Raw genomic sequence first — 26,720 nt, forward strand, 5'->3', positions numbered from 1 at the left:
CTGATCCAACACCAAGGAACAGTGAGGCCTTGGGCAAATCGAGGTTGCAGTTTCCTGGTCTATAAAATGACCAAAAAAGAAAAAAGAAATTGAACCTATCTCTCAGGGTTTTCATGAGGATTAAATGAGATCTTGCATGTGATGTGCTTAGCCCACAGCCTGGCACATGGGACATGTACATTAAATTAAAGCTATTGTAATTAGTGGTGATGGAAAGCATCTGGACAAGTCAGTACGCGGCCCCGCCCTGCTATAAGTTGCTGGTGACCTCAGATAATCTTCTCAACCTCTCTGGATCCGTGCCTCTTCCTCTGAAAATATGAAAGAGTTGAACCAAAGCTAGGCCCTTCTACTATAAAGAGCTCTGAAAATCTGGAGGAAGTCTGAGCCACTCGCAGCTAATTCACAGCTAATTCACAGCTAATTCACAGGAAATTTCAGTGCCTCAGTAAACTACACCTCCTCTGGGGAAGCAGCTGAATGACAGGGTGCTTTTCAAGATATTTGGCCAGGGTGTGATGACTCAGAAGAAACAATGAGCACAATTCTCAGTCCTGAAGGTAAGGAGAAGTCCCCTGCCAGTCCCCAGAGAGAAAGCCCTTCATAAGCTCATGGAAGGGGGCAGGGCTTTCATAGAACTCTAGAATGTCAACGCTGGAAAAGCGCTTAGGGAGTTTCTAGTTCAGGGGGTTTTAAGCTGCGTTCTGAGTGCTTCTACAGTGCCATAAACTATTAATATTCATCTCATTTTGCATACCTCAAGCTATATTTACAACTATGACTGAAAAACAGCAAAGACACCCACATTACTCACCCATTAATTTTAACACATCAGAAACCATAATCCATTAATATATTGTGGCAGATTCTGCTGGTAGTCCCCCTAAATCTACTCTTTCATTTTTACCTTTGTTGTGGAAACTGCAGTTGGGCGGGTCCATGGCCACTCAGATTAAAGACTACATTCCCCAGCCTCCCTTGCAGCTAGGTAAGGTTTTGTAATTAAGGTTTGATCATGGGATGTAAGCAGAGGTTGTGAGTGCTACTTCCAGGGGTTCAAGTGAGAAGGTGCCTTTCTTCTCATCCCTCTTCTTGCTGGATCTAACGTGGACATGATGGTGGAGGTCAGTCAGCCACCTTGGGCTCTGGATTGGAAGTTTAGTGTTGAAGATGGGGGTGGACAAAAGAGAGAAGGAGCCTTGGGTCCTTGATGATCACTGAGCTCATCCCTGTTCACCTGAGTGCCTTGGACAGCTCACCTCAGACTTGATTTACATGAAGGAAACATAAACCTCTATCTTGTTAAGCCACTTTTACTTTGGAGTTTGTGCCTTTTGCAGCTAAACCTAACTGACACAGTTGTGTTCTCAGTGATTATAACATATTAGTAACATTTTTATAGTTTACTGAAAGATTCTTTTTTTTTTTTTTTTAAGATTTTATTTATTTATTTGAGACAGAATGAGAGACAGAGAGCATGAGAGGGAAGAGGGTCAGAGGGAGAAGCAGACTCCCTGCCGAGCAGCGAGCCCGATGCGGGACTCGATCCCGGGACTCCAGGATCATGACCTGAGCCGAAGGCAGTCGCTTAACCAACTGAGCCACCCAGGCGCTCAGGTTTACTGAAAGATTCTAAGGAAAACACTACTTGTAACTCCCACTCAGGTCAAGAAATTTGCAGCCCTCTGTATGCCTTGACCCAATGACAACAAACTACTTGCCCCTAAAAGCACCTCTATCCTGACTTTTATAGTAAACACTTCCATAATATAATGATGTAATATTACCTTAAAAACACTTTGGTTAAAGAGCACTTTTATCTGTTTTAGATGGGATGACTCTTAAGACTTTGACAGAAGTCTTCCTCTGATCAGAAAGTTAGAAAATGATTGAAATAGTCTGACCACCTCATCTTACAGAGGAAGAACGTAAGGCTCGGGGAAAGGAAAAGCTTTCTAGTATCAATCAGCAAATTAGTGGCAGAGCGAACGAAGACTCAAGTTCTCTCTGACTCTTTAGCATTTCATTTTCTAGTTCTTTCCAGGAGAAAGGACCCTAGATACAAGGTACCAACCTTATCCAGTGACTCAAGGATGGGAAAGAATGGCCAACACAGCCTCTATTACAGGACATTCCATCCTCCAACACCGAATCTGGCTCTTGCCACATAGATCTCAGGGCAGAGAGGTTGCTGAGGACCTTGGCAATGGTTCTTCCCAGATGGCTTTGCCTTTTAACCTAACAAAATGCACCAGCAAAGGTCACGGAGGAGTCACAGACAGAGGCCACACAATGGAGATGATAATGAAGTGGGGCATCTCTCCCATGGTGCTGTGTGCGCTGAGCCTGACACACAGAAGCCCCAGAGATCACTGTGGTGAAGTATGATGCTGAATCTCTGGGACCAGAAGAACTGAGAGGCAGAGATGCAGGCTGAAGCAAGCCCAAGCTCTTCTGCCATATTCACTCAACTGTTTTCACCAGCGTGGGGCTGCTCCTAACTCAATTCCAGAGGAATCGCTCATGCTCATGAAAGTCAATTATTTTTAAAAATGCCCATCACACTTTTTTGTAGGACATGGCAGAACCCGATAGCTCTCACTGGCCAGATTCCATAGCCCCCTCTGTCCCAGAGTTTTGGATGGTTTACAGGTAGGCCTGTTGGCTTCTGCCTTTTCCTATGGACTAGAATTAGCAAACACCATTTAGTAAAGATGTTACTATGTGTTCCCTGAGGGGGCAGGGGATATTCCAAGGACACAACGCTTAGGAAACAATGTATACTTCATCTCCCTTTTAAAGAGTCAGGAAGTACAGTGTCAGCAGAGTGAAGGCTCTGAGAATCCCCACAGTGAAGACTTTTGCTTGATTTTGACTGACTTGCCATTTCCAGAACTTTTTTGACTTTTGGATCTGGTGTTTAACTAATAGCATCCTGCATAGAACATTTTGGCAAGTGACGCTGCCGCCCCTTTGAAGGATAAAGGATGCATTGATATACGTGTATCACACACACCCCATGACTAGAAAATCACCTTTCTGGCTCAGGTAGCCCATCTTTCTGGAAAAGTACTGAATTATCCCCTACTCCGTAAAACTCCATTCCTTATAGCCCCAAAAAGCAATTGCGGAACTGACCTAACCCTGCCCAGTCTGGGGTGGGATCCCGGGGGATGGCTGGCTGGGCCTCGCCACCTGGCACTGGCCTTGTTGTACCAAGAAGCCTGGCCAGCCGGCAGCCACCCAGTGTGTGTCTGGGCTTGTTTTCCCTTCCTCTCCCTGCTCTTTTTAGAACACAGCTGAATGGCTCCAGTCTCTCAGCCCTACTCCTGGCCAACACTGGACCCCTCGAAGTCTGGCCAACTCCTCTCCCACTGCCCTTGCTAAACATCCCCCTCCGCACTGGGAAGCACAGCATTGGGCTGTTTTTCTCCCTCGTGCACCCCAGGAAGCCTCTCCTGTGCCTGGGCTTCTTTCCCAGACCTTGGCTGCCAACCCATTTTAAACTCATCCTTAGCGCAGTCAGTCACCTGAAGAAAAAGAGACTCACAGAGAGCCCAAGATGAAAGAGTCTTTAATCTTGTGGCTTTTTGAGTTTTGTTTTTAGCAGGAAAGCCTTATTTTCAAAACAAACAATCATGCGGAATTTACCAGTTTATAGAACAAATAAGCAAGGACATTTATGGCAGACTTGTTTGTTCCAGCAAAACTCTAGAAAGAAACAAAATGTCCATTAGTAGCAAGCGGGCTTAATAAAGTTATGGTAAAGTCGTACCCCGGAATACTACACGGCCACCTAAAAGCGTGAGGGAACCCCCAACACTAGCAAACGTCCTAGGAAAATCCGTATTTTGGATAGACAATATTTGGCTAATGAGTTCATTTTAGGAAAAAGTGAAGAGGGGTTTCCGGGACACAGGACTTTTAAGTGATAAGATTGAGAAAAATCCCAGGCAAAAAGATGAGTTGGTCACCCTATGCTTAACAGAAATTAAGACTTTGTTTTAGAAAGAAAAGATACAAGTATATTTGTATATTTGTAAATTCACAAATGAAATTGAACCAGTATTTATACTATAAATACAGAGGCAAAACTGTGTGGACTGATAGGAAACACAAAACCATCTCAAGATATAGTAATAAGTAAGAAAAAAAGGCAAGGTACAAAGGTCAAGTGTGCTCTTGTTTTGTAAGTTTTCTCCCTCTCTCTCTTTTTTCCCCTAAAGGTCAGAGTGGGGGAGCAGTGGGAGATTTATTCATGTAATAAAGTAAAGCTTGTGACTTCTTATCTACTTGTGTACCATATCATAAGAAAATGGCCGGACTAGGGGCGCCTGGGTGGCTCAGTCGGTTAAGCGGCTGCCTTTGGCTCAGGTCAGGATCCCAGGGTCCTGGGATCGAGCCCCGCGTCAGGCTCTCTGCTCAGCGGGGAGCCTGCTTCTCCCTCTCCCTCTGCCTGTCGCTCCGCCCGCTTGTGCTCTCTCTGTCTGTCAAATAAATAAATCTTTAAAAAAGAAAAAAAAAATGGCTGGACTGATTTTCACCAAATTCTAAGGACACGTTTGGGGTGGTCTGACTTAAAATATGGGTTGTTTGGCATATGAAAACTTCATCCTAAGGAGCCTGAGGAGGACACTTCAAAGAGATAAGCCATCATTCTCCGGAGAAGCTGATCCTAGTTAGTAAAGAGAGGCCCACATAATCACCAATTGGGAAAGACACACAATATGGGTTCAGGTCCACTGACAGAGAAAACAAAGAGTGGCTTATAGTGAGTGTCCAAAATAAAGGATCACAAAGGATCCTAAAGACCAAACAGAAGGCCTCATTGTGCAGGCCTGCTCCGCACATGGGTGAGTAGAATCAGACATCTAAATATGTTAGGATGTAGGTATGTGTATCCAGATGTGTAAGGATGTAGGTGTGTGTATCCAGATGTGTTAGGATGTACTTATGTGTGTAGGTATGCTTCCGAGTGGAGCAGCTCTTCTGGTTATTAAAGCTTGCATTTGCATACCCCTGAAATTAATAATACACTATATGTTAACTAACTTGAATTTAAATTAAAAAAAAAGAAAAAGCGGGGCAGCCTGGGTGGCTCAGTCGTTAAGCATCTGCCTTCGGCTCAGGTCATGATCCCAGGGTCCTGGGATCGAGCCCCGCATTGGGCTCCCTGTTCAGCGGGGAGCCTGCTTCTCCCTCTCCCACTCCCCCTGCTTGTGTTCCCTCTCTCGCTGTCTCTCTCTCTGTCAAATAAATAAATTAAAAATCTTTAAAAAAAATCTATTAAAAAAAAAAGAAAAAGCTTACATTTTTGCAGACTACCCTGAAAGATAAATATGAAATTGGTAATAAGCAGTGTCTCTGTGAGGAGGAGGATCACAGATCTAAAATGAACAGGTACTTATTTTTCATTGCATAGCCTTTTGAACTGTTGGCAATATTTTCCATTTTTATATAGCAAGTGCTTTTTCTTTTAATTTATGGAATATTTCAATGTACAAAAAAAGATATAGAGGATAATAAAGTTAATATTTTTGTGTTGGGGCCCCTGGGTGGCTCAGTTGGTTAAGTGTCCGACTCTTGATCAGCTCAGGTCTCAGGGTTGTGAGTTCAAGCCCTATGTTGGTCTCCAAGGAGCCTGCTTAAAAAAACAAAAAACAGGAGCCCCTGGGTGGCTCAGTTGGTTAAGCGTCTGCCTTCAGCTCAGGTCATGATCCTGGGGTGCTGGGATCAAGCCCCACATCGGGCTCCCTGCTCAGCGGGAAGCCTGCTTCTCCTTCTCCCTCTGCTGCTCCCCCTACTCTCTCACTCTGTCAAATAAATAAGTAAAATCTTTAAAAAAAAATAAAAAAACAAACAAACAAACAAACAAAAACCTTTATATCTTCCTGCAGGTTTGACAAATCTTAACATTTTGCCATATCTGGTTGTACTAGAAAACCCATAGCTCCCTTCTTGTGTCTTTCTCCTCTCATTCACACAGAACACTTTGGACACTTCTGGTCATCAGATGTGTGGGGTGTTGTGTTTTTTGGTTTTTGTTTTTTTCCCCCACAGCAAGCAATTCTTTGACACCAGCTGAGTGTCCTACAATGTAACTCAATTCTGACATTATCTATCTGAAGATAGTATCAGATCCCAGAGGTGAAAGCCTCAGTCCCACAAGACTCCCCCTACTCAAATGCCAGTCCCAAGCAGTAGATCTGTGGTAGACCCCCAGGTGACCTACAACTTCTGTTTGACTTGGCTACAAATTGGAGGTTCTCATTACTCCCTCCCCTTTGGATGTGGTTATTTACTACAACAGGGAACTCAGGGAAAAACTTACGTTTACCAGTTTATTAAAGAATATGATAAAGGCTGCATTTGAATAGCCAGATGAAGAGATACATAGGCAGAGGCCTGGGAGAGTCCCAAGCACAGGTGCTTCTATCCCTGTGGAGTTGGGGTGCACCACTTTCCATCCCATGGATGTGTGCACCAACCTGGAAGCTCTTTGAACCGCAACTCTTTCGGATTTTCTACGTGGATGATCATTCATCTGTAAATAAAGACAATTTTATTTCTTCCTTTCCAATCTGTGCAACTTTTTTTCCTTTTCTTGCCTTATAGCATTATCAAGAACTTCCTGTACAATGTTGAAAAGCAGTGGTGAGAGAGGACATCCTAATTTTGGACCTGATCTTAGTGAGAAAGCTCTAAGTTTCTCACTATTAGGTAGGATGTTTGCTGTAGGTTTTTTGTAGATATTATTTATCAAGTGAGGCTGTTCCCCTCTGTTCTAATTTACTGACAGTTTCTATCATGAATGGGTGTTGGCTCTTGTCAAATGCTTTTCTGCATCTACTGATATGATCATGTGGTTTTTCTTTTTTAGCTTATTGGTATGTTGGATTACATTGAGTGATTTTCAAATGTTGAACCAGGCTGGCATACCTAGAATAGATCCCTCTTGGTTATGATTTATAATTCTTTTTAGACATCATTGGCTTTGATTTGCTAGTATTTTGTTGAGGATTTTTGCATCTGTGTTCATAAGAGATATTGGTCCATAGATTTCTTTCCTTGTAATGTCTGTCTGGTCTTGGTGTTAGGGTATTGCTGGCCTTATAGTATGAATTAGTATTCCTTCTGTTTTCATCCTCTAAGAGAGATTGTAGAGAACTGGTATATTTCTTCCTTAAGTGTTTGGTAGAACAACTAGTTAATTTTAATAAATAAGGGGAGTAGTCTTGGTAGAAAGATGCCCCACCATCTACTACTCTCTTTTTCCTGAGGTACCTGCATGGAACCTTAGATTTCCATAGAACACAGCTCGAAATCATTGATCTAGATCATGAATCAACAAATTTTTCTATAGAGGGCAAGACGGTAAACATTTTAGGCTTTGTGGGTCCTATGGTGTCTGTTGCAACTCTTCAACTCGGCCAGTGCTGTGCAGAAGCAGCCCCAGATAACAGACATTAGAGATAAAGGCGTGGCCGTGCACATTTAGTGAAAGAAGCAGGCTACAAAAATACTAATAAGATGGTTAATGCTCGTTGAATGCCTACTACACACTAGCCGCTGTAGTAAATGATCTACCTGGATTATCTTGTTTAATTCTCAGAACTGCCCTGTGATATAAATGCAGTGATCTCTAATTTATGGATGGGGAAACCATTTTTGTTTTTTTATATATACAGTTGACCGTGAACAGCATGGGGGTCAGGACACCGACCCTCTGCGTGCCCCGACCCCCTGCACAGCTGAAAAATCTTCGTATAACTTTTTTTAAGATTTATTTATTTTAGAGAAAGTTCACGGCGGGGAGGGGCAGAGGGAGAGAGAAATTCAAGGAGACTCTGTGCTGAGCGCGGAGCCTGATGCAGGGCTTGATCCCACGACCCCAAGATCAGACCGGAGCTGAAACCAAGAGTCCCACTCTCAACTGACTGTGCCACCCAGGCACCCCGAAAATCTTTGTATAACCTTTGACTCTCCAAAAACCTAACTTCTAATAACCGGCTGTTGACCGGAAGGCTTCACCTCTCCCTCCAGCCCTTCCTACCATCTCAATGGCTTTTCTGGCCTCTCTAATTACCAGGAACATAGAGGAAACCACATCTTCTGTTTAGAGCAAAAAAGGAGTTAGATACCCACAAACGACTGCCTGGTGAGGGCTATTTCCAAATTGGATCCTGGGAGGAGCAGTGACTGAGCACAGTCAAAGCCAGGTCTGCTGGTGGGTGTGGCCTGACTGGGCAGGCCCGGTCCTTCTACAGAGTGGGGAGTGGTAGGATTCAGGGACACGTCCTCAAAAATGTGAATTTTGAGATGCATTGCTGGGCACTCTGTGTGTATTACCTGTGGATTAGGTGCCACCTGGAGCCGCATCTCCCAGATGAAGAGAGATGGAGTTAACTTGCCCAGGTTCCCTCTGTTTGAGGGACTTGTCTAGCTCTTTCCATGCTGAGCCAGGAACCATGTGGGCTGGCATAGGATCGGTGGGGGTCCAGAACTGCATGGCCTTTTCCATGTTTTCTCAGCTCCCACTATCAGGAAGGCATCAACAAAGAGGCTAGTGACCAGATGGTCCGTTAACTCCAGCTCTGTCCCTGAGGAAAGGCTGAGGAGGGAATTTGGGATACTCCTCGTGAGGTAGGCCAGGGAGGGGTGATAGGCATAGGAAAGGAAAAGCATGTTCTGCCTCTGAGGAGCCACCACAGGGAAGGGCTAGACTGATGCCCCACATGGCAGGACTAACCCAGCCCCAGTCGTGAAAACTGCCAGGAACGTAAGGATGGGTTCGACACCAGATCCTTCCCTCACAGAACTGTCCAGGGCAGAACAAGCTGCTAGTGGTGCTCCCTATCACGGATGGTGTGCAGGTCAGGCCCTGGGGCCACCCATCAGAGTTAGGGGATGTGGACATTGGGTTGGATGACCACCTAGGTCTTCTCCTTCCCTAGGATCCTGTGATGGTAAGGATAGCCAAACTGAGTACCCTTTGTGTGTGTGCATTACTCACTTCACTCTAAGAAAAAGGTATTGTTATTATTCCTATTTTATAGATGAGAAAACTGAGATCCTGGGCAGTTAAGCAGCTTTCCCAAGTTCATACAGCTGGTGAAAAACCAGGCTGGGACTGAACCCATTTGCAGAGCCTGCCTTCTTATCCAAGATACAGCCGGCTTCTAGCTGTCTGGGGATCTACCATTCTAAAAGGATCAGGATGCTAGGAACCTCTGATAAGCAGACCAAGGGGAGATAGATCCTTATTTCCAGAGACTTTGATATTTTATTTCAAGGCCTTCATGAGATTTGTAGACCTCCCCCATCTTAGGTAGCAGATTAGGAAACTCATCTTGTCCACTTAAACTAAGTAGCCACAGCCCCTAAGGACATGGAAATCTAAAATCAGCTCTGACAGACACTCCCTAGAAATTGCAGACTTGAGGTTTTTAGGCGACTGGCACTAATTAAAGGAGAACACAAGAGAGGACCGTGACCCGAACCAACCGCTCACACCCACACGGTGCAATGCTGAGATTCCGTTTTTACTTTTTGTAGTCTGCCACGGCCAAAAGGAGGGAGATCGGATGTTTTTCAGATTTCAGTTTTCAAACTTCAAATTGTATAATGGTGAAACTTCTTGTTCAAACAAAAAGCTTCATTTGTGGAATGCCGTCAGCAAGCATTTGGCATGTGATGATCTTAAGGCTCACAATAGCCACATGGGGTAGGTACTATTATGACCCCCATTTTACAGGTGAGGAAACTGAGTTGCACAAAAGAATCAATAGCTTTCCCAAGTTACCATGGTTATTAGGTGGTGAAGGAAGAATTTGAACCCAGAGCTGCTGAAGTCCAGAGGATGTAGGCCTGGGCTGAAGGAGAAAGCCAAGTTGATAGAACCATCAGCTGAGCTGCCTTGGTTTGGGTCTGGGTGGGTTGGGTTGGAAGAGTCCACCCATTGAGACTCTCCCTTGTGCACTGCGGAGCCCTTGGGGGACCTTGCCAGTACCAGAGAGCAGTATAAAACACAGGAAACAACTCAAATGTCCATCAATAGGTGAATGAATAACCACTCATGGCTTGTGGTAAAGCCATACAACGGAATACTTACTATTCAGTGATAAAGAGACGCGAATGTTGATACCCATTAATAACAGATGAACTTCAAAATAATCATGTTGAATGGGAAAAAAACAGGCAAAAAATGAGTACATACTGTATGATTGCACTTATATAGAAGTCTAGAACATTTAAACTAATTGTGACAGCAGAATGGTAGTGGCTTGGGGTGGAGGGAGGGGTAGAAAGGATTACCAAGGGACCTGAGGAAATTTTCTGAGGTGATCTAGTCACTATCTTGATTGGGGTGATCATTTCATGAGTATGTGTTTGTTTGTGTCTTAAAAAAATCATACCTTGGGGTGCCTGGGTGGCTCAGTCGCTAAGTGTCTGCCTCCGGCTCAGGTCATGATCCCGGGGTCCTGGGATCGAGCCCCGCATCGGGCTCCCTGCTCCGCGGGAAGCCTGCCTCTCCCTCTCCCACTCCCCCCGCTTGTGTTCCCTCTCTCGCTGTGTCTCTTTGTCAAATAAATAAATAAAATCTTTAAAAAAAATCATCATACCTTAAAATGAGTGCAATTTATTGAATGGAAGGAATCATACCTCAATAAAGCTGTTAAAAAAAAAAAACAACAGTCAAAAATAAAAATCTTGTATTTAACAGGAGGTCAGGACAGAAGGTGACTAGCTTAAGCTCACTCAGCACGTGGAGGGGCTCCCTCTGGGGCCCACACCACCATGGCGGACACAGTCTCACTCACGTCCAGCCCCAGGCTCTACCTCCAGCCCCTTGAGGGGTAGATGGCTTCTCTGTAGCTGTGGGCTCGGTCAGCACTGGACAAACCAAGGCTTTGGCCACAGGATGGATGGTTGACAGAGGCAAAGTGGCTGGGAGCTTTACCCCATCAGTCCCAGAAACAATGACAATGACAGTTACTGGGACCACCCCAGAGGCCACTCTAGGCTGCTGTACTCACCACCAGGGACCTTTGACAAAAATATAAGCCTGCTGAAAGGATTAGACCAGGCAATCTCCTCCTCTGAGGATGCATGCACCTACCATGCACCAGGGTCTGTCCTCGTCCACTGTCTCGTGGGGACCTGACAGGATGGAATGACATTAACTAAGGGCACAACGCACAATAAACACCCTCCCAACGGTACCTATTACACAGCCAGCAAATATTCGCTCGGTGCCTGTTCTGTGCTTAGCCTGATGCTGGAGGACAGGAAAGACACGTGGACAAAGAGCTTTGTCCCAACCCTGAACCTGATGGGATCAATGCTGTGAGGGCCAGAAGAAATAAATTACTTCCAGTTGTGGAGAGGTTTCATGGAAGCTGTGGTATGTAAGGGAGGGAAAGGGATTTCTACATGGAGATAGGGTGGTGGTGCGGAGGCAGGCGGAGAACATTCCAGTTACAGGGGGGCAGCACGACCCACAGCCCGATATCTAGGGGACCCGGGAGCGGTTTGGCTGCGGCGAGGGCTGGCTCAGGCGCTGGAGGAGGCCCCGAGTCGTACGTGGACACATCGGCTCCCCACTCCCACCCCCACAGAAGCCCGCACCCTGCCGGCTGATCTCATTCTGTGGGCGGCCAACTGCGCGGCTGATAGGCGGGGTAGCTTCCCGGCCCTTCTGGAGCCTCAAAGAACAGAACCAAGGGCCTCAGCTGGAAACTCGGATGGGGGGCGGGGGGTGGGGAAGAACTCCTCCCAGGCCCACTCGTCCCAAGCGGCACCGGCGCCTCAATCCTGGGGCGTGCTCAATGGGCCAGCCAGCCTGAACGAGGTCTCCTGGCAGGCTCCAAAAAATGGAAAAACCCTCAGGTTCATCCTCCCCGAATCCACAGTCCCAGTCTTAAACTTCTCCTGACGGTCCAACCCAAAGGACACTGCCATCTGGTGGCCAAGAAAGCCAGCTACCAGGAGGGTTGGGAGCGTCCCTGTGCTGAGGGCCACAAAGGCAGAGATGGTTGAGAGTTCATAATCTCGTAAGGGGACCAAAATTATGCTAGCACACAGCTTAGAGTTGGAACAAAGTCTTATTTCTGGCTACAAAGCTCCCTGAAGTGCAGGCATTATCCATGTGCAGAGGAGGAAACTGCTTCTGGGGACATGAGGGGACGGATCTAAGGTCACAGCTGGGTCAGCTTCAGAACTGGGTCGCATCTGAGCCCAGCAGCGCTGGTCCCCCATCAGTGCCCCATAAGTGGCTAAAGCGATTCTCAACGTGGGGTACCCAAAACCCTTTCAGAAGGTAAAGGGGGGGAAAATGATTGTCATGAGATGCCTTTTCCTTTCACTTACAATCATACAGTGAAATTTTCCAGAATCTAAAGATGTGCAATGGCTTCATCTAGTCCCAGCGGCTAATGGGATATGGGCTCGTGTATTCTTGCATTTCAAAAATCTGATTTCTAGTAAGGCATAACCTACATAAGCAAAAGCTCTTTGAGATACACAATAATAATCTTTAAGAGTGTAAGAGGTTCCTAAGACAATAAAAGTTTGAGAACTTCTGGTTTAAAGAAATACATAGTTTTTAATAAAATAGAGCTACACACAGTAAAACATACCCTTTGTTTTGACATAATTGAATGAACTCTGTGAGACACTATTTTTAGGCTGACTGGAATCCTAACTGCCATTTCTATAGACCTATGATTAATGGAATACACACAAATGAGTGAATAAAGAATGTTTACTGTCTAACTGGTAAGCACCACTTGAAGTGATTTACACATGTCACCTCATTTAATCCACACGGCCACCATTTGTAGCGGATGCTATTACTGCATTTTAAGCCTGTGCACACCGAGAAATTAACTGGCCCAGCTGGGAGGTACTGGAGCATGGACTCTATCCCAGGCAGTCTGTCTACAAGCCTCTACCCACTTTTCTAACTGCTGTAAGATTTAACATCCCTTCAGTGCAATGCACTTGATGATAGAAGTCTTTCAAAATATTGAAAACAAAGGGGATCACCCATCTGGCCCAACATCTTCACTCTGTAGATGACAAAAGTGAGGTGCAGAGAGGGGAAATGACTTGCCGAAGATCACAGAGCAAAGGATCACAATCTGTCAGGCCTGGTGCTCCCAGTGGGGAGCCCTTAGAACTCCAACCCCAGTAAGCACTGTAATTACTCCTTCAGAGCATGTGAGCAAGTAATATCCAGACACTGCAAGAGACAACACCTTCAACAAGAGCGGCTCAACTTTATTGCAGGGAAGCTAGGGAGGAGCAGGGCAAGTGAGGGTCACTGCCATCGCTGAGCAGGACTGCCAGGCCCCTGGTCTGTCTGGAAGGCAGGAGATCAGTGCCCTGGAAGAGACGAGAAGTTAGGTGGAAGGAAAGCACCATCTGCTGTGCACAAGAAGGCATTGCAAAAGCAGCAGAGGTTCACTAAGGGGCAGTTGTGGGAGGTAAGTGGGAAACCCAGGTGCTGGAGCAGAACGAGCACTGCAGCATTCAGCCCTGCACTCTCCTCCCACCCAGTCTGTAATAGTCGGGTTGGCTGGAACCCATTAATCTCGCCAAAGCCAATCTCCACCAACGCCTTCTCCTGGGGAACCTCCGGGGCTGCTGGGATGGCAGGTTCTCCCTGTCCTATTTCAATTCACACTGGGAAGAGAATGAACAAAATCACCAGCAAACAAATCTGCCGACGAACAGACAGTCGAGGTGACTTTACGACCCAGAAACACTCTCTCTCTGAGTCCCAAACCTGGCTTCAAATCCGTCACTGGGGAGTGTCTTAAAACAGACGGAGACAGATGCTGCCGGGACGTGGCGGGGGGAAGCTCGCTCGACGGGTGAGAATCACCAAGTGCTGTCCAGCTGAGTCTGCAGGAGCCTTTCCATACTACACATTGCTTGCTAACATGCTTGCCCAGATAAACTTAGCTGTTATCTAGAATTTGCTTCAAAATAATGGGCACAGATGAAATAGAACAATGATGGCAATGACTTATCAGTGGATCTGGGTAATGGGTACACAGGGATTCCTTTTACTACTTATATGTTTAAAACTTCCATAATAAAAAAGCAAAGATAAATTAATTAATTGAAAACTATGAGAATTACTCAGCCACAGAAAGGAATAAAGTGCTGATCCGTGGTACAGCTTGGATGAATCCTGAAAACGTTATGCTAAGTGAAACTGTATGGTTCCTTTTCTTTTTTTTTTATTTTATTATTTATTTTATTTTTTTTAAGATTTTATTTATTTGAGAGAGAGAATGAGATAGAGAGCATGAGAGGGAGGAGGGTCAGAGGGAGAAGCAGACTCCCCGCTGAGCAGGGAGCCCGATGCGGGACTCGATCCCAGGACTCCAGGATCATGACCTGAGCCGAAGGCAGTTGCTAAACCAACTGAGCCACCCAGGCACCCTGTATGGTTCCTTTTCAATGAACCATCCAGAGGAGGCAAATTGAGAGGCCGAATGCAGATTAGCAGCTCCCAGGGGCTGGGAGAGGGGGCAGTGGAGAGTGACCGCTTAATGGGTTCGGGGAGTTTTTCTGGGGTGATAAAAGCTTTGAAACCAGAGCTGCACAACATCGTGAATGCAGGAAATCCACTAAATGGTACACTTTAATTGTATGTTATGTGAACTTCACCTCAATAAATTTAAAAACTACTATGAGAAGAACACACATCAAGTTACCCATGGTTTACAACTGGCAGGAGTTGAACAAGATTCATATGCTGGGGCCAGGAGTCTCCAAAGGGAGAGGCCTATGTTGGAGCTCCCCCATGTGGTTCGCCTACTCAGGAAGTTCTGGCTCTTCCCTCCTTCTATCCTGTCTTGTCAGAGCACTTTTATCAACCACAATCTTATAAACTGACACAGAGGCCCCTTACGAAACAGGGCAACCAGGGACAGATGGAGAGGCCCAGAGTGCCACCCACCATTCTCCTCCAAAACCCCTCGGGGTTCAGGAACCATGTGACCAACACTGATCCGCAGCATGGTGGAAACGTATCTTCTCTTTGAGGATCATCCTTCATTTTCAGAGGGATTTCCCAGTAACCATCCCCCATGGCAGGAAAACAGGATAGAGGTTGTGGCCCCATTTTAGAGATGAAAGGCCTGAGTCTCCAGAATGTAAGAAGTATTCAAAGTCACAATGTGAAATGAGGACATCATTATTCATCCTGGGCTCATTCCTGACCATGGGCTGTGTCCATGGATAAAAGGGGATGAGGAAAACAGATGCATCTAACATGATGTCATGTGATGTCACCCTCTACACAGGACACAGCCACAGCCCACCAGTCAGCTGTGGCTGGCCTCTGCCTGGGGAGCTCTCGTGGGCCCACACACAGGGACAAGGCCACCGGCCACGAAAGAACTCTGATTCAGGACACCTCTCATCCTGCCTCTGCCACTCGCCTGTGTGGGGCTTGGGTCAAGTCCCCTCCCCTCTCCAGGCCTCATGTTTCTCAATGGCACTGAGCCCTGATCCACGGCAGGGATGTGGCAGTCACTGTAATTCAAGCACGACAAGGGCAGTGACAGCCAGGGAGGGAAGGATTCTGTGCCGTGAAGGATTCTGGAGCAGGGTACAGAGGGAAGGAGCGCTGGATCAGTCAGTGAGGTCTGTCCTGGTTCCACAGCGAATGGTTCGGCACAGTGCCACACTTACGTGCCTCTCTGGATTGTGGACATTTAAAGGGGACATCCAGCCTGGACATGAGGATTGCTTTTGTACCAGTCGGGGCAGAGGGCATGCTCAGGAAGCTGACACCAGTTCCGGGTGGGGAGAGAGGCCAAGTTGAATTAACTTACCTGGTCAGGGCACAGGAGCATGATGCCCAGGGCATAGGGTCCTCTTGGATGGGACAGTTTATCAAAGCATTGCTCAAGCTCTACGCTCTATACTTAACCCCTGCTGATCACGAGATGCACTCCCCAAGTCATAAAAGGGACCCTGGGAGACGTAACACAGTGCTCTGTGTACTCTCAGGGGGCTGTAAGGATTCCCGGAACGTGGGATTTGCATTAGATAATGACATATTTTGTACAAGGGCTGGGGCTTTACCCACCTGCTCCCTTTGGTCCATCTTGGGCCCAGGGGTCCGGGCCCTCGCTACTTGGGGCCGAGGTAGGAAACAGCCTTTCCTGTTTTCTCCAGGGTCTCCAGCAGAATGTCCACGCTGTGCTCAGAGTTGATGCAAACCTTCTTGTTGGGCAGGTCAATGTCAAACTCAACTCCTGCAGGAAAAGGAAGTGAGGTGTGTAGGGGGGAATCAGAGACCCTCCCAATCAGAGCCAGAGAGTTCAGGCTCTAGAATTCTTATTCACAACCACCTTCCCCTTTCCTCCATGCCAGGGATCAGCAAACTCTTCCTATAAAGGGCCAGAGTCACGTTTTAGGCATCAGGGGCCACATGGACTCAGCTGCATCATCTTCTCTCTCTGTGTATTGCTTTTACGCCCCTTTAAAAATGAAAAACCATTCTCAGCTGTACAAAAACAGATTGTGGGCTAGATTTGGCCCACAGACGATAGTTTGCCAATCCCTGCTTGAGGCTCGGGCTTTTAAATTTTTTCTTCTTTTTAATTTCAAAAGTAATTAACACAGACACACCACTGAAAAAAAAAAAAAAAAGCAAACATTTCTGAATAAAACTAGAAAGTGGAAGGCCTCCAGAAGTCACTACAAACAGCATGGCATCTACCCAGTCTTTCTCCCAGACAGACAAGTGAAAAGTAATTCCCCCAAACGGCATTGTACTCTATAAACAGGTCTTGCTATATTTCACTTTCCAGTGTCCAGGGGATCTTGCCATCTCAGTATATACAGACTTACATCATCCTCTTTTTTTTTTTTTTAAAGATTTTATTTATTTATTTGAGAGAGAGACAGAGATAATGAGAAGAGAGCATGAGCAGGGAGGAGAGAGAGAAGCAGGCTCCCGCTGAGCAGGGAGCCCGATGTGGGACTCGATCCCAGGACCCTGGGATCATGACCTGAGCCGAAGGCAGACGCTTAACCGACTGAGCCACCCAGGCGCCCCCATCATCCTCTTTTTAACAGCTACACTGCATTCCACAGTGTGGACACCCCGTACATCCACTCAGTGCCCTGCTGCAACGCTATAGTGAACATACCTGAACATATAAAACTTGTGAAAATATTTCTATACCATGAATTTACAGAATGGAAACGGGGGCGCAACGGACTGGCACATTTTAAATGTTGATATTGTAAAACCACCCTCCTAAAGGGCTGTGTCAATTTCAAGCCACCCTCCCTTCCCCGAAGAGCAGTCCATGGGAATACCTAGAATGTGTCTTGTTGAGAAAATGGAATGCAGAGGGAAAGCCCTTGATAGGTTCTAGGCCTGGCTTCACCACTGACTTGTTGGATGACTACAGGTGGGTCCTGCCCCTTCTAGGCCTGTTTCCCCAGCTGCACAGGAAGGAATTCAGGGTGGCCAGCCCCTATGGTCTCTCCAGTTCCCATATGCCATTAGCTGTGATTCCTCAGGCCCAGCACTGCTCATCTAAGGCTCCAACTAATCCTTCTGACCTCAAGAGGCCACCCAAGTGGGGATAGTAGTCAAAGATGGGGAGAAACCCATCCAAATTCAAAGGGAGATCCCCAAACATCAAACAGCCTTAAAAGCCCAGGGCACAGGATTTAGTCATAATGTCTGCAATTTGTACCGAACGGATACTGAGGGAGAAAAAAATGTACCGTGTCCTTGCTGCACACTGGATCTTTGTGTTTTGGTTCAGAAGTGTCTCCCTTCTCTTTGGAACAAGTATTTTGGTGGCACCATCGCGCTGGAAGAAACTCTGGGATCATCCAACCCAGTGGGTTTCAAAGGTGCTCCTTGCAGCCCAGATTCCTGGCCGGGTGTCTTCAAGCCGTCAAGAGTGCAGGCAGGCCCGCCCTCACCCCTCACTTCATCTGGAACGTGCCACATCATACTGGAGGGGCTTTCGAGCAGAGTTTCACTCTTACGGGATCCACAGCAGAAGCGGACAGAGGCTGACACGCCGACACGCAGCTAGGGTGGCCCCAGTCACATGGCAAGTCAGCAGCCAGGTTTTTCCTCCTGCTTCAGATTCTTTCAAATTAGGATTCCAGTTTCCAGGACTAGAAACCAGCCGTTGACTCACTTTGGGCAAGTGCCTTCCCCTCCCGGGCTCTGGTGTCAACATCCCCATTCCACAGACGGAAAGGCCAGCAGCTCAGAGGAACGCTCCAAGTGCTAATGGGATCACATCCACATGGAAGCCCCTTGAAATCTGGGTATTATTTGGGTTTAACCGTGAGAAATCTTAGAAGACGGACTGCCCAGCACTACCAGAACTCTGAGCACAGCTCAGTCATTACCTCATGGAGCCCCAGGGCCAGACCCCAGCCCTCTTTGGGCCTCAGTTTCCCCAGCTGAGAACCAAGGGGGCTGGATGAGAATAACGGTTTTCTAAATATGTCCAGAAGAGGCGCTTTAGGACTTCTGCATGTGACTTGAGTCAAAGTCCTTTTTTTTTTTTTTTTTTTTTTTATTCATGAGAGACAGAGCGAGAGAGAAAGGCAGAGGGAGAAGCAGGCTCCCAAGGAGCAGGGAGCCCGATGCGGGACTCGATCCCAGGACCCTGAGATCATGACCTGAGCCGAAGGCAGACGCTTAACCATCTGAGCCACCCAGGCGCCCCAGTCAAAGTCCATTTTGAAAAAATATTACAATTTTCTAAATGTTAATAGAAAATGACACTCCAAGGTATCATCTGCAAAATGATCACACCGAAGATCACCAACATGTTAACTAGTGCTGCCAAGACCGTGAGCTGGACTATGTAGCCAAATCCCAGCTCTGTCACTTTTACTCTGAGATCTCAGTGAAGTCGCTCAACTTCTCTGAACTTCAGTTCCTCCTGCTTACAATGGAGACAGTCTAAGGAGCCACCGAAATGGCTCTGGTGAGGAACAGATGATGTGGTCCACAGGAAGCCACCAAGCAGAGTACTGGGCACATGCTAAGTAAGTACTCAATACATTTTAGTCGTCCCGTTATTATCGGCTTCAACTCAAGCCTCTCTGGCTCCGTGGCTGCATGCATTTGCACGCAATTTAAGGGCACCGGCCTCCCCCACCTCACCCCTACCTGCGGGCCACTCACTCACCTCCCAGCTTGTTGAGCACCCGGCTGACGGCATTTGAGCAGCCTTCACAGGTCATGTCCACGGAGAACTCGTGCTTCTAAAACAAAGGGGACCGTGAGCCAGTCCTGAGGCACAACCCACACCCCCCACCAGCATGCAGGCCCACCCAGGGGCCAAGACAGAACGCAGAGAGACAGGGCCAGGCTGGCTGTCATCAGACTTACCAGCAGCCTGTTTCTGAGTCCCACTCTATTAGAGTGTAAAGTGGAATTAAGAAAGGGTTCCTCCATCTCACAGGCTGTTGTATTGAATGAGATAATCCCTACAAATCCTTCAGCAGTGTCTAGCACACGATGAGTAGAATCACCTGGGAAGCTAGTTTAAAGTCTTACCTTCAAAATCTTGGTTCTTGAGACCACCGACAGCTCTGACATAGGTGGGCCCATGGCCTCTGAGCAATGCTGATCTGGTGGTCTTATTTATACAGCAGAAGATCATCATCTGCATTAGAATCACCCAAGAACTTGCGAAAACTATTCTGATCAACGAGCGTGGGCTGGGGCGTCTATCGTGGCTAATAAGTGTCTCTGGTATTCTGATACACGGAGATCACTGTGCTCACCCACGTGCCTCACGGTCCAAGGCAGCACCTGAGTCCCAGGAAGGGGTTTGCCTGGGCTCCCAGTGGGTCGGAGGCTGGGCCAGTAAGGGGACCCAGACTCCTCGACTCTTCATATGGGCTCAACATCCTATAGTCTCCAAGGGCCTGAAGGCAAGCTTTGTTCAGTTCACTGCTGCGACCCGATCCTTGAACAGTGCCTGGCACACAGTAGGTGCTTACTACATTTTATTGAGTGAGCAGATGATTGACACAGCTGGTTGAGGACCTCTGGGTCCTTCCTTTGCTTTCAGACAAAATTTACTATACCAATACATCTTCTATTTTAAAATCTCTGGAAATAAGCCCAGCCTCAGTCCCCAGCTCTGGCACTTACAAGCTGTACCACCACGAGTAAGTTATTTAACTCTTCTTGCCCTGGTTTCTACATCTGAAAAATGGGTATGAGAGTCCCTTCTCCAGGTTAGTGAATGTGACAATCATTTTAAGTGTGGGAGCCAGCCTGCAAGATGGCTCCAGTGACCTCCACCTCCTGAGTATTTATGCCCTTGAGAAGTCCCCTTCCACAATGTCTCAGGGTTGGTGTGTGTCTGGCAGAATATGGCTGAAGTGATGTTATGTGACTTCTGAGGCCAGGTCCTGAAAGACACCGGGGCTTCTTCCTTGCTCTCTCTCTGGAGGAAGCTGGCTGAGACGTCTTAAAGACCCTCAAGCAACCCTATGGAGAGGTGCTCACGGTGAGCAACTGAGTGTCCAGCCAACAGCTATGTGAGGGAGCCATTGTGGAAGCAGACACTCCTTCAGATGACTACAGCCCGGCAGACATCTTCATGCATCTTCATCAGAGACCCCGTGCCTGGGACACCCCGCAGAGCTACTCCCAGATTCCCGACTCTCAGAAACTAAGAATTAATAAACGTTTACCCTTTTCAACCACCGAGATTTGGGGTCATTCCTCAGGAGCAGAAGGTAACTAAAACATTAAGAGGTTGGAACCTGGGGCGCCTGGGTGGCTCAGTCGTTAAGCGTCTGCCTTCAGCTCAGGTCATGATCCCAGGGTCCTGGGATCAAGCCCCGCATCGGGCTCCCTGCTCAGCAGGAAGCCTGCTTCTCCCTCTCCCACTCCCCCTGCTTGTGTTCCCCCTCTCGCTCTCTCTCTCTGTCAAATAAATAAATAAAATCTTTAAAAAAAAAAAAAAAGAGGTTGGAACCTACTAATAGTCTCCACTGGGTGAAAAATTAGTTGTTGCATTATTATTAGTTTGTTCCACAGCTCTCTTTTCCTTCACTTCAAAAAACAATGGCTACATGTTTCATGGAGCATTCCAAAGTATTTTTTTTTTTAAGATTTTATTTATTTGAGAGAGAGAGAGGAGAGAGTTCGTGAGCTGAGTGGGCGCAGGGGCAGAGGGAGAAGGAGAAGCAGACTCCCTGCTGAGCAGGGGCAGGCAGATGCTTAACTGACTGAGCCACCCAGGCACCCAAGCATTCCAAAATATTTCAAATTTGTTACCTCAGTTGGAATTCTGGACATATCAATGTTTCTCGCTGGAAGACCTCAGGCAAAAATCCCTGTGCCTTTAAAAAAAAAAAAAAAATCCCTGCACCTTAAGGGCCCCAGTCACCTTACCTTACCAAAAAGGTATTAGCTAACTCAAGTTTCCTCAAGCTCAGTGCACAGAAGAATCACTTGGGGACTTGAGGACATGCAACTCTGCAAGCAATTACCTCTATCAGCTCTGAGGCTCTGGGCTGGGCCCTGGGACTCTCTCCATTTTTAACCCATTGGGGAGACACAGGGAGGCAAGGCCACACACCTAGAAAAATTGGACTAATGGCTTCTCAAGCTCTTTCCAAGTCTCAGAACATGTTTGGGTTTGGCTTCAGTCATCATGCCGTCCAGGGGAAACTAAGACCAAGAGTTAAGAGTTTGGTTTTCCACTATTTTACTGAGACCAAATCTGCAAAACCTGCCTTAAAGAAAATGGTTAGTTTTTCTTTTCTTCTAAACACCTCTGATTCCTTTAGCTTGTATGACTACTTAACAACAACCATAACAAATTCTGGAAAACAGGATTTGTAGCAAGTATTCCAAAATCTTGTCTTTAAGGTGTGGTCCTCAGACCAATAGTATCAGTGTGACCTGGGAGCTTGCAAAATGCAAAATCTTAGGTCCCACCCCAGGCCTCCTGAATCAGAATCCTCGTTTTAACAAGAAACCCTGGAGGGCTCAGTCTGAGAAGCGTGCAACTCTTTATCTTGGGGTCGTGAGTTCGAGCCCCAGGTTGGGTGGAGAGATTGCTTAAAAATAAAAACTGAAAAAACAACTCCAAGACACCCAGTTTATTCCTGCCCACATTACAGTTTGAGATGCTGTTCTAGAATGTGAACTGGCAAACTACAGCCTGACTCTGAGTTGGTTTTATGAAGTTTTACTGGAACACTGCTAAGCCTGTTGGCTTACTTTCACACTGGAATGGCAGAGTTGAGTAGTTGTAAAGGCAGCAGATGGTTCGTGAAGCCTAAAGCATTTCAAGCATTCACCTGGCCTTTAAGAAAAAGTGTGCCGACTCCTGCTCTAGAATAACCAACAGACAATCCAGATTTGTCGATGGTTTGCACCTGGATCCCCACCCAAAGTCTTAAAGGGTCTGCAAGACCGATATAAGACCTAAGTCTACTGAGTGCCCCTGTGCGCCAAATGCTCGGTACACAGAATCTCAGTTCTCACTGGGCTTGGGAAGGGAGCTAGAGACCCTATTTTACTCCAGAGGAAACTGACGCTCCCAGGGGTTCACGGAGCTGCCCACAGTCATGGGGCGAGTCTGTGCCGCGGCTGGGATGCGAACCCAGGCCTTCCTGGCTCCAGGGACGTTTTGCTAGTGAGGAGCTGCCAACAGTGCTGCCAGGTGCCATCCTGTGACCCTGACTCTCAGCAGGAGCTCTGGGAGTGGGACAGCTCATGAAGAGGAACAAGTGTATGCTGCCCAAGAACCTCAAGTCAACAGAAGTGAAGCTTTCTGCTGCTACCTACAGAGCACGGGTCCCCTTTCATCCTCCACAGTACAGAGGTCAGAAGCCAGGAGGCGGCTTCTGGGTGGCCAACGTTACAAGTCGGTGCTCTTTCCCTCTACTCGGACTTGCACAAGTCCATTCGGGGGTGGTAGAAAATCTACTTAAAGGACAGAGTAATCCATTCTTTACAGAGAATCCCAAGGCCAGCCCCCTATTGCCTCAGCCCCTCAGACAGGCCTGTCACCTCTAAGGTCCTTTACAGCAATGAAAAAGTCCAGTAAACTGTAAAATTCTTTAACAGAATCTCAGAACTGGAAGGGCAGAAATGCAGTGGAGTCACCTTGTCCAGCCCCCTCCCAGAGAAGGAAGTCTTTCTCAAATATCCAGGATATTTAGTCTTTGAACACAACGTCGATTTGTTTATGAATACTAATATTTGAATAGGACTACATGCCAGGCATTGTTCTAACTTTGCACACATTACCCTGTTTAAACATCACAAGGTCCCCATGAGATGGCCATTATTATCCTTTCCTGACAGACAAGGGAGCTGAGATTCAGAGGTTAGGTCGGTCACTCAGGGTGACACAGCTAGTGAGGAACAGAGCCCAGACTGAAAATATCTTCAAAGCCTAAACTTCTAACCACTGTGGTCCTTCTTAAAATGGGGTTAACACTCGCCTGCCTCTAGTTCTACCCCACTTGTCCTAGGTTGACACAAGAGCTACCATTTCTTGGGGACTGGCTATGCCAGTATTTTACTGGCGTTTTTCCAGGTAATACTAACAATAGTCCCCTGATATCAGATTTTATCCCCATTTTACAGATGAGGAAATAAAGGCAGAGGTAAAGCGGCTTGCCCAAGGTCACGCAGTTGACAAGCAAGGGCACAGAGTTTTTCAAAGAGGCTTCTGAGATTCCAAGTTTTTGTCTGAGAAACCTCTCAGGTGACATGCTGACCAGTTTTGACCACAGCCCCTTGACTAATACCCTCCTCTCTTCAGTTTCTCATCTTATGATGTGGTGCCAAGTGCCCTCTTCATTCTGACCATCTGCTCTGGAGGGTCTTTTGTCTGTCAAAATCTCCAGAAGTGAACAGAGTATAGAGTGATCCTCAAACTGGTCTTTCCTTCACTGCCACCCTCTACAAAAACCTAGTGACCTTGACTATCCTAGTCCCAGGGTGATTAATGCTGTCCTGTTAACATTGCCACAGGCAGATTTGCTCAAGTAGGAGGGCTGATAACGTCAGGTTCTTTGTCCATACTTTGTGCTGAGGATTTGTCTCAAGGCACCTGGCAAGACCCAATGGAAATGACACCTGAGATGTTTGTGACTTGGCCCAGGGGGCCTCTGGCTTACCTGCCAGCTCCCCAAAGCTAGGCTGCTAAGACACAGGGCATCTGTGGGACACCTCTGGGTATCCACTTGAAGCAGAGCCATAAACCAGGCACCCTGGGGGAAACTGCTAACCACCACATGACCCCAACCAGGCTCTACAGGACGTGCTTGGCATCACAGCTTACTCTCAATCCGGTATAACTACTTTTGTCTGGCATTTATTTCCCAAGTGGTCAGGCCAGGAGAGACTGGGAGCCTGAAGATAAGGGGCTCAATCCTGGCTCCACCCAACGCCTAAAGGAGACCTCCAGTAAGTTACTGGGCTTTTTCTCTTTTTATCTGCCAAAGTCCTTAATTTCTTATCTACAGAATGAGACCCTGAGCAACCACGTATGTGCATTAAGACTGAGTGAGTGGCAAAGGCCCCTAAGACCTGCTCATTCCTCCCCAAACCCTGTCTTTGAGCAACTGGCAATTTTTTTTTTTTTTAAGATTTTATTTATTTGACAGAGAGAGCACAAGCAGAGGGAGAGAGAGGGAGAAGCAGGCTCTCTGCTGAGCAAGGAGCCCGATGTGGGACTCGATCCCAGGACCCTGGGATCATGACCCAGGCGGAAGGCAGCCGCTTAACCAACTGAGCCACCCAGGCGTCCCTCAACTGGCAATTTTTTGAGCAGGTCCCTTAACCTCTCATGGGCTCATGGGTTCAGGTTCAGAAAGTGATCGGTAGGAAAGGTTAAAAGCACTGTTGTCTCCAGTCAGTGTCGCCCAGGGCTGAACTGAAAATGGGTGAGTGGGCAGGTGGTAGGAAAGAAAACCGCGGATCTCTGAAAACCTGCCCCGCCCAGGAGGCAAGAGCCACCCCACCCCCTCCCCCACTCCCCCTTCAAGCCAGCTCCGCAGACAGGGGCAAACAGGGGGAAGGCACAGGGACTAGACGTCCCAGTTCCAGCTCGCCACCCGCTTCCTGGGTGATCTCGGCGACTCTGCCCCCTCCCTGGGTCTCAGTTTCCCCGTCTATGCAGGGAAGGGTTGGGCTTGTAACACCTGGAGGCCTTGCAGCTCCGATGTTCTGAGGCCTGACTCCTACATAAAACCCCTTTCGGATCGGATTTTCTGGAGGGTCGCAGAAGCTGGAAGTAGATGGGGAGGGAAGGAGTAAGAAGAGAGGCAAAAGCTCCGGCGGCGGCCTGAGCCCTTGCAGTGACGTGTGGCCGATCGGCGGTGCAGCCGAGGCACAAGCGGGGGACCCGGGTCTGCCCGGGGCGGGAGCGAGCAGGCACTCACCGGCATGACTGTGGATGTGGTGGTGGCGGTGGCGGCGGCGGCGGCGGCGGCGGCGGCGGCTGCGGGAGCGACGCTTCTGCCGGCTCGGAGAGCTCGCGCGGCCGTGCTTCCGGGGCTGCGTGCCGGGAAGGGCCGCCCCTCCCGCCAGGCCTCGCCCCCACCCGGCCCGCCGGCAGTTAGGCCCTGCCCCCTGGCCCGGCGGGCGGAGAGCCGCCCGACCGCCGCCGTTGGCCGCCCCGCCTCCTTCCGGTGGGCGGGGCCGGAGACCCCCGCTCGCCCGCAGCCGGCTGGGCCAGCCTGCAACGCCTCCTGGTCACTTTTCGGCCACCTGCTTCGAGTCAGGCCTGTATTAGGGGCTGGGAATGCAAGGTCCCCGCAGTGAAGACGACAGACTCCGCCCCTCCCTACAGGGACAATCACATTTGCTGGTGTAAGTGAGTCCCAGCCGTGAGCCGGCACGGTGCTAGGTATCCAAGACGCTCTAGCGAAAAGGACATGGCCCAGTCGGGAGCCAAGGGAGCAGGCGGTGAAAACGCAGTGTTAGACGGGCTGTATCATGGGAGCTGAGAGAGGATGTCTAACTCACCAGACTCCCCCTTTCAAGCCAGCTCCGTAGCTGGAGTGTGTTGGGGGCGGGAGAGGGGTTCCGAATGCGGAGGTTTCGGGAGGAGGTAGTCTGAGTCAAGGCTGGAGAGTACACGTTCATATAATGAAGAGGAGCTATTTGGGAAGGAGGGAGGCAGAGGGAACAGCAAGTACTAAAGTGGGAAGACAAGAGTGGGCTTGAGAGGCAGACACAAAGAGGTGGAGAAATGAAGCGACGAGGATGTGAGATCCACAGCCATGGGTGAAGACAGGTGAAGGCAGAGGTGCTCTAGGACACTAACAGAGAAATAGGCTTGCCAGGACTGGGAATTGCAGTTACACACACACACATACACACACACACACACCTCTACATACACAGGAGCATGGGGGTCGGGGGTGGGGGGACGGACGCACACTCTTCTTGGAATATCCAAGGAGTCTGCCAGAGGGGCCCAGTCTGAGTTAGTAGTTTCAGAGAGCTCTCATCAACAGAACTGTTTGGACAGCTTATTAACAACCCGGATTTCTAGGCTTCATCCTAGATTTACTGCCCCTTAATCTCAAGGTATACTTTTAGTACCCCTCCTCTGCTTGGTTGGGGGAACCCCTGGTTGAGGAAAACTATAGTCTTAATACATGAAACCTTTTTGAGAGTGTGCTCATTACTGATTTATTGTCTCACCTCC

The 26,720-nt window shown here is 48.0% G+C and overlaps 1 protein-coding gene across 2 annotated transcripts; it reads right to left on the reverse strand.

Annotated features, from left to right (window-relative positions):
- Window positions 1-13,260: 13,260 nt before the first annotated feature.
- LOC118006624 (copper transport protein ATOX1) lies at window positions 13,261-25,565 on the reverse strand. Of its 2 annotated transcripts, none has more exons than XM_034999336.1 (4): window positions 25,447-25,565; window positions 19,206-19,281; window positions 16,112-16,280; window positions 13,261-13,386 (listed from the first exon to the last, which is right to left on the reverse strand). In XM_034999336.1, exons 1-3 carry the CDS (start codon window positions 25,450-25,452, stop codon window positions 16,156-16,158), a joined length of 207 nt encoding a protein of 68 aa, XP_034855227.1. In that variant the 5' UTR covers window positions 25,453-25,565; the 3' UTR covers window positions 13,261-13,386; window positions 16,112-16,155. The 2 variants fall into 2 exon arrangements, with proteins under 2 accessions (XP_034855227.1, XP_034855228.1); XM_034999337.1 differs by having other exon boundaries at window positions 19,206-19,278; window positions 25,447-25,504.
- Window positions 25,566-26,720: the final 1,155 nt, after the last annotated feature.

Source organism: Mirounga leonina, unplaced genomic scaffold, assembly GCF_011800145.1.
Source record: "Mirounga leonina isolate KUSES-001 unplaced genomic scaffold, KU_Mleo_1.0 Mir_98, whole genome shotgun sequence".
In the NCBI taxonomy this organism is placed as follows: Eukaryota; Metazoa; Chordata; class Mammalia; order Carnivora; family Phocidae; genus Mirounga; species Mirounga leonina.